The sequence below is a fragment of the Girardinichthys multiradiatus genome, chromosome 3 (genome assembly GCF_021462225.1).
Source record: "Girardinichthys multiradiatus isolate DD_20200921_A chromosome 3, DD_fGirMul_XY1, whole genome shotgun sequence".
NCBI lineage: Eukaryota > Metazoa > Chordata > Actinopteri > Cyprinodontiformes > Goodeidae > Girardinichthys > Girardinichthys multiradiatus.
The window spans coordinates 44,977,875-44,986,390 of record NC_061796.1 but is presented as its reverse complement, the minus strand read 5'-3'; the positions used below and the strand labels follow the sequence as shown (position 1 = coordinate 44,986,390).

The window sequence follows — 8,516 nt, the reverse complement described above, 5'->3', positions numbered from 1 at the left end:
CCACCCATCCATCCACCCATCCATCCATCCATCCATCCATCCACCCACCCACCCATCCATCCATCCACCCATCCATCCATCCATCCACCCATCCATCCATCCACCCACCCACCCATCCATCCATCCACCCACCCATCCATCCACCCACCCATCCATCCATCCACCCATCCATCCACCCACCCACCCATCCATCCATCACCCACCCATCCATCCATCCACCCACCCACCCACCCATCCATCCATCCACCCACCCACCCACCCATCCATCCATCCATTCATCCACCCATCCACCCACCCATCCATCCATCCACCCACCCATCCATCCATCCATCAACCCACCCATCCATCCACCCATCCATCCATCCATCCAGCCACCCATCCATCCATCCATCCACCCACCCATCCATCCACCCATCCATCCATCCATCCACCCACCCATTCATCCATCCATCCACCCATCCATCCATCCACCCATCCATCCATCCATCCACCCACCCACCCACCCATCCATCCATCCATTCATCCACCCATCCACCCACCCATCCATCCATCCACCCACCCATCCATCCATCCATCAACCCACCCATCCATCCACCCATCCATCCATCCATCCAGCCACCCATCCATCCATCCATCCACCCACCCATCCATCCACCCATCCATCCATCCATCCACCCACCCACCCACCCATCCATCCATCCACCCACCCACCCACCCATCCATCCATCCACCCACCCATCCATCCACCCATCCATCCATCCATCCACCCACCCACCCACCCATCCATCCATCCATCCACCCACCCATTCATCCACCCATCCACCCACCCATCCATCCATCCACCCACCCACCCATCCATCCATCAACCCACCCATCCATCCACCCATCCATCCATCCATCCAGCCACCCATCCATCCATCCATCCACCCACCCATCCACCCATCCATCCACCCACCCATTCATCCACCCATCCACCCACCCATCCATCCATCCACCCACCCATCCATCCATCCATCAACCCACCCATCCATCCACCCATCCATCCATCCATCCAGCCACCCATCCATCCATCCATCCACCCACCCATCCATCCACCCATCCATCCATCCATCCACCCACCCATCCATCCACCCATCCATCCATCCATCCACCCACCCATCCATCCACCCATCCATCCATCCATCCACCCACCCATTCATCCATCCATCCACCCATCCATCCATCCACCCATCCATCCATCCATCCACCCACCCACCCACCCATCCATCCATCCATTCATCCACCCATCCACCCACCCATCCATCCATCCACCCACCCATCCATCCATCCATCAACCCACCCATCCATCCACCCATCCATCCATCCATCCAGCCACCCATCCATCCATCCATCCACCCACCCATCCATCCACCCATCCATCCATCCATCCACCCACCCATTCATCCATCCATCCACCCATCCATCCACCCACCCATTCATCCACCCATCCACCCACCCATCCATCCATCCACCCACCCATCCATCCATCCATCAACCCACCCATCCATCCACCCATCCATCCATCCATCCAGCCACCCATCCATCCATCCATCCACCCACCCATCCATCCACCCATCCATCCATCCACCCACCCACCCATCCATCCATCCATCAACCCACCCATCCATCCATCCACCCACCCACCCATCCATCCATCCACCCACCCACCCACCCATCCATCCATCCATTCATCCACCCATCCACCCACCCATCCATCCATCCACCCACCCATCCATCCATCCATCAACCCACCCATCCATCCACCCATCCATCCATCCATCCAGCCACCCATCCATCCATCCATCCACCCACCCATCCATCCACCCATCCATCCATCCATCCACCCACCCATTCATCCATCCATCCACCCATCCATCCATCCATCCACGCAGACATCCCTCTTCCCAGTGTCACAACAGCTCATCCGTAGGGACCTCAGTGTTCCCAAGCTAGATATTTATCTCCTTCAACAAGGTGTTATTCTGCCCCGCTGTCTCCTACCTGTGGGATTTGCTGGTGGAACATAGAATAGTATTTTAGCTCAGCAACACAGAGCTTAGTTGTTCTTTTCATCTCAGGCTCTATACCGCAATCCTTCTGAACCAAAACACCTAGATTATCTAAGAGACTCACCTTCATGAAAGATACACATTAACTATGATGTAAGAGAGACCTTTTATCCAGAGAGAACCTACACAGATATCAGTTCGTCAACCTCTGCTTAGGAGCTTATTTCTGGCTGTGTAGTTTAATATTAGAAACTTAGAAAGTTGTATAGAAATCTGATGTTTCAGGTAATTTCTTTGTGGAATTATATACGCAATATTATTATTCAAAAGCTTCACATTAGCACATTTTTTTTCTTAAAGTATATTTGTAGATCTTTAGATTAGAACAAAGAAACAGTGAAGACATTCTGTAAGTTCTGTGTCTCTTGATATCTTGTTTATTTTCCCTACCCTATCAGTGCAGATGCGACAACTCTTAGCCATGGTATGCAGCTTGCTATGTTGTTATTTACCATCTGGTGTCAAATGTTCAAGGTCACTACAGGCTCTGATGGAGACGCAGCGTTTGACAGAGCATGATGAGGCATGCTTCCTTACCGTGGCGACATTTAAGACAATTTATGAGGGGTTCTTTAAGAGGCGGCGCATCACAAATACAGCAAACGTCTTCCACTCCGGCAGCGACTGAGGAAAACAGAAAAACAGAAGGGAGGGGATGAAGTAAATGTGTGAGAGGAAGCCAGAGACAAACAGAGACAGAGAAAGCAGTCAACTGCATTAATTTATGTATATCGATTCACATCCCTGCCACCTCATTGATTTCAGAGTCGCCTGCACCTTTCGTTTGACATGCTGATGTTCAGCCTGGTCCTAACAAGTGTCCAACCTCCCCTTTGACTTCCCTGAGGAGTCATTAGTCCAATAAATTCATTAATTGACTCTAATAACCCAGAAACAACAGGCTTCCATGGGAAAACACAGCATGCTTCTGATAAATGTGACTAAATATTTTCTCTGAGTATTTTAAAGGACGTTAATTGAGAGATCTTTAGACAAACAGCATCAAATGGTTTGATTTTTTTTTTTTTTTATCAAATGGTTTCTTTAATTTAAATTTGACTGAGTCAGTTAATGCATTAATTCAAAACACAAAGAGAAACGCAGCAAACCTTTTTTTTTTTTTTTTTTTCCAGCACTAGTGGCCTTTATTTTTATTTTTTTGACAGTAGGCAGACAGGAAAGAGGGGCAGAGGGGGAGACATTCAGAAAATGTTGCCGGGTCCGGGACTTGAACCCGGGACGGCCACTTCGAGGACTGTAGCCTCCGTATATCGTATAACCCCTACACCATCAGCGCCGCACCCCGCAGCAAACCTTTTCGAGTTTGTTATAAAATTATCATTGTTATAGATCCCCACATGTAATCAAGATTCTGATGCAAAGTTCACAATTAGTCAAGATTTCATCCAATTTTTTTATTTAAAACATTTTGTCTGCACATATAGAGCATTAACATAAAATTGCTACCTCACAAGCCTAATGGGTCACACAGTAAAGGTGCATTTCATTGTATTATTATAGCTCTGATCAATTACATGTCCACTAAGGTCTGAGGTTCAGATTAAATGTGTCTCAGTACTGGGCTGCTGTGGTGGTCGCTGTCCTGTTTTATGTGTCTATAAGGCTGTGCACAGCAGCCAAGTCCTGCATACCCTGAAAATCTGTTAACTAGTTGTTATCTGCACACACAACATTCAAGCAGCTGAAGCAGTACGCCAGCTGAAGTCAAAAACATATGTGGAGCCTCTCCAAACCAGGTAGAAACATCTACATAACCGTTAGAGATTCCAGCTGAATGAGACACATGTTTCTGCATTTCCTTCATCTGTTTCAGAGACAGGAAATAAGAGCTCCAACCTGGATTACAAAGCAAGGTTTTACAGCTATGAACCTTTAACCTGTAATACATGGTTATACTGTATAAAGTAAGTAAAATCACAGCAAGCCTAGTAGAAATGTGCGACAGCAGGAGATTACAAATACATTTAACCACAGATATTTCTGTGTGCTCCTGAATCTATGTCAGCGGACAGAGTAAAACGGAGCCCGGAGCGCAATTACAAAGCAGGGTTTTACAGCTATAAACCAATAACCTCTGATTCTTTTGCAGCACTTTCACTCTTAAAAATAATAAAATCAGTCCAAACTTACAGGAAACATAATAATAACAAATATAGATGTGGCATAAATTGACAATTAAAAAAAAATAATAATTATATGATATCAATTCCTTTGCCTTTATAGTTTTTATGTACACTATGCCTCTCTCAATCAGGCATCAACAGTTTAAAACAACAAGTTCAATTTCCATCATGGATGCAAGAAACATAAAACATGGTGAGAGTTGCAGGTAGAAACCGTTTATTTGCAATTATGACATTTGGTATCTCTGCTTAAACCTGTGGCACAGAATAAATTGTAGACACTATTTGTGAAGATGTTCCTTTAGTGTTCAAAAACATTAGAAATAGAGAAATATCTTGTCTTCAATTTGTATTCCAAAACCGACATTAAACCAGGCTAAGCCGTTACTGCTTTTGGTCAGTAAGGATTACCAGAATTATGTATTTTTTGCTAAATGCCAAAATACTGACAGAGAGAAATACTTTCTTTTTTTTTTTTTTACTTTCTTAAAATTCTAAGCTTAAATACACTAAGAGCCCAGATGATCATATCTGCCTTCTAATAGGTGAATTCAGAACATTCAGTTAACTAGAGGCACACCGATAGATGCATTTAAAGGCAAAACATCAAACCCATTGCTTACGGGATTATTGAAGACATTATGTAGAGAAATGTGGGCCTTCCCAACTGAGTTTCATCCTTTAGTTCAATTTCCAGAAACATGAAGGTGTCACGTTTATCTGTTAAAACAATTATAGGCAAGCACAAACAGCATGAGAATGCTCAGCCATCATACTGCCCAGGAAGGAGACGCGTTCTGTGTCCCAGAGATTAATGGGTTTTGGTGTCAAATGCTCAGATCAACCCAGGACCAAAAAAACAAAAGACCTTGTGAAGATGCTGACTGAAGCTGGTAAGAGAATGTCATTACTCACAGTGAAATGTGTCCAGTACCAACAGGACTGAAAAGGCCACTTTCTCAGAGGGGAAGAAGCAATCATTCAAAAAGCAACTTACCTGTCGTGTGGTTTGATTAAATACAATTTTTATGGTTTAGCCATAATGACCATTGTTACATTTGGAGCAAAAAGGTGGAAGCTTTAAAGCTTTAGATCACCATACCAACTCTAAAGTAAGGGGGTGGAAGCATTATGTTGTATTAGTGTTTTACTGCAAGAGGGACTGGTGCACTTCACAAAGTGGATGGCACCATTAGAAACATTCACGTGGAAATATTGACACGACATCTCAAGGGATCAGCCAGGAAGTTAAATCTTCGGTACAAAGAGGTCTTCCGAATGGAAAATGACCCAAAGCAGACCACCAAATGACTTATGAAGTAGCGTAAGGACAACAACGTTTAGAGTCACCACAACAAAGCCCTGATCTCAGTCCCATGGAACATTTCTGTCCAACACTGAAAAGGCATCTGTGAGCAAGGCGCCCCACAAACCTGCCCCAGTTACACCAATTCTGCCAAGTCCACAATTAAACTTTTAAGAAAGTTAAAAATATCTCTAAAAAAAATGTATATTTTATTGTGGTGGTATTTAAAAAATAGTAAAAATTTTGGCAAACACAACAGACCTAAATTAGAAATAAATTGTCCAATTTAACCTTCTGTAAAAATCTGGCTCAAGAATTTAATGTTCTGCTGCCACTTTAAATGTTTGTGGGACTAATCACCTATTTATACCAGCTAATAATTTGGAGAAGAAAGTGTCCAACTAATGAAATCCATGGAATTCCACCAATATTTAAACATTAAATATATATTCCATTTACATCTTTACTTTATGTGAATAAAGGGGCTGAAGTGCATGTGGGCTGAATTTAGCCAGATATTTAGGACAACGTAAGGAGATTTCACTCAATGGAAATGTTCTCCCAACACAAAAAGCTTTACTCCACCATCTGCTGGAAGAGGAAGCGGGTAAAACGGAGTTATTCTTACACGAGTGAATGTCCTTTCTCAGAACCCAGAACTCAGAGTTGTCTTCAAATCTCACCAAACAGCACTGCTTGACTCCGTCGACCTGAGGAGGGAGAAAGGACACAGAACTTTATGGGAGTCTTTCTGATCAACATCAACACACACTAACTTGAAAAAGTATGTTTTCAACACACACTCACGCACTTACTCTCTTCACATTGCCAAGGTACAGTAGTCCATCACTCCAACGAGCCAACACATCATCTCCCTCACTGACTCCCCCCATCCTGAGGAGAGACACAGAGAGGAGAGAGCGGGGCTTGTGTGAAAATGGAAATCCGATTTATCCGTTGAATACTTTGCTGCTGTTGCTGACATGCAGAGTTTACATCCCTGGTCTCTCAGACAGCTGGCTTTCAGTCCAAAGGGGTTAAAATCCCCATACACACACACACACACACACACACTCTCTCGCTCTCTTCTTTAGATCTGAGCATAGCGACAGCCTGTATCCACCAGAGTGAAAGATGAGAGTGAGTATACACCAGAGCAAGACAAATGATTACTGCACACATCAAACACACACACATAGGGGGAAAAGCACTGCATGATGACTGCTGCAACACAGTTCAACTGGATGCAGCTACTTGAAGCATCTGCCGTGCACTTTGCCCGCTGCCTTCCTTACCTCCTTTCTAAACAGCTTAAAAACTTGAATAGATGCATGAAACGAATCCTCAGGCATTTATCTCCGCACCCTGAGCATTTGTTCCAGTGCATGCACACATGTCAGTGCAGACGCAGCATGCAGAGCGCTGTATAATCAGACGGAGAATTCAACAGTGGGGCTGGCCGGTGAAGGGTACCTGCCAAGTCGAACTCCTTTCCGTTGGGGTCACTGGGATTCCTGGATAGGCTGGACATGAAATGCCCTCATCAGCTATGGATGCCCAATTACTGGCAGCTCCGACGCGCAGCGTGCTGGTTTGCAAAAAGTGGCTGGTTTGCATGTATGTCTCTGTCTGTGCCAGGCGCCTCTCTGAGTGTGTGTGTGTGTGTGTGTGTGTGTGTGTGTGTGTGTGTGTGTGTGTGTCAGTCAAACCGTCAGCAGCGAGGAGGAGGAGGCGACTGACTGTCCGTCCGTCTCTCTCAGACTAGTTTGTCCGTCCTTTCTCCGCGGTGCCATTTCATCATGTCCCCGTCGCTGTTGCTCTCTCGCCCCCCTCACACCTCACCCCTCTCCCAGCCGCCGAAGCTTTTATAAGGCGGATTTTGTCTGAGCTGCACCGGAATCAAGCCGCCAGAGACGCCATCATCTCTCTGCCTCTCGCCCTCCGCCGACTTGTTGTGACGCAGACATAAAACACTGAGCTATCGTGGGAGTGCGGGGGGGCATCCAGAGGTGTGTATGTGGGGGGAGGGGGCTTGCTCTCTGAGAGGGTGACCCTAAAATGATTGTGACACGCTTGTGATGTCTGAGGGCAGGACGTGAAGGATGCAGGGATGCAGCGCGCGGTGACAGGGGCCAATTAGGCGGCCAATTAGCGAGTTTTTTCGCCTCGTTAATTGGTCTCCGACAAGAAGTAACCGCCAAGTTTAGGAGAGCAGTGAAGGAAAGTTTTCAAACAGAACAAAGCTGAGGCCAGCTCTTGAAAAGGTTCGGATTTTAGCCCTCAGCAAAAATTAACTTCTTTAATAAAGTGGCTCTTTGAAGGCTTGTCTATTTTAATGTATGTTTTTTTCTATTTATGACAACAAAAAATGTGCCTTTGTTTAAAAAAATATGATGAATCCTGAGGTCTTGATGTAACCTTACTGAAAATGGAGAAAATGTCAAACATTTCCTGCACGTCCAAATGGATTTTTTGTTTGGTTGTAAATAACACACACTACACACACATGTCTAGAATAAATTGATAATTTGTTTAAGTCAAAATGTATTCCCCAGTTTTAAAAAATGGCCATAAGAAAAGGATCATTTCACCATATTGGTCTACGCAAAAATGAATGCTGTCGTTTTAACTGCATCCCCCTGAACCATCTTATGCCTTGTTGTTTATTTCTCACACGTTAGGTCTACCAGTCAGACGTGCTAACACCGCTGTATACGGCTCAAAATGGCCCCTGGCACATTCAAAAAATAAAAGGTGGAGGTTTAGATTTCCATGTGCGACCACTCGAGGGCGTACAAACACCAGGAACTCTGTGGCCGAAAGTCGGACTGACAATAAAGTATGCTGGAATTTCAGAAAACTCCTCATTTTGTAATTTGAACACATCCTACCAGCTTTTCCAAAGTCGCAGTTGAAAACAAGGTCGAAGATGAGAAGATCTTGGTCCGAGATATTAAA

At 45.2% G+C, this 8,516-nt stretch overlaps 1 protein-coding gene across 2 annotated transcripts in view; it reads right to left on the bottom strand.

Annotated features, from left to right (window-relative positions):
* The window catches only part of phf1 (PHD finger protein 1), a 33,496-nt gene extending 25,914 nt beyond the window's left edge, over positions 1–7,582 (bottom strand). Inside the window, exons 1-5 of one of the 2 annotated variants that reach the window (XM_047361022.1) lie at positions 7,268–7,582; positions 7,032–7,081; positions 6,374–6,452; positions 6,187–6,268; positions 2,646–2,732 (exon numbers count right to left, since the gene is read on the bottom strand). In XM_047361022.1, the coding sequence (XP_047216978.1) occupies positions 2,646–2,732; positions 6,187–6,268; positions 6,374–6,451 (247 nt within the window). In that variant the 5' untranslated portion in view covers position 6,452; positions 7,032–7,081; positions 7,268–7,582. Of the gene's footprint in view, positions 1–2,645; positions 2,733–6,186; positions 6,269–6,373; positions 6,453–7,031 lie in introns of both variants that reach the window. The other variant, XM_047361021.1, reaches the window with a different exon arrangement.
* Between the last annotated feature and the right edge of the window lie 934 nt (positions 7,583–8,516).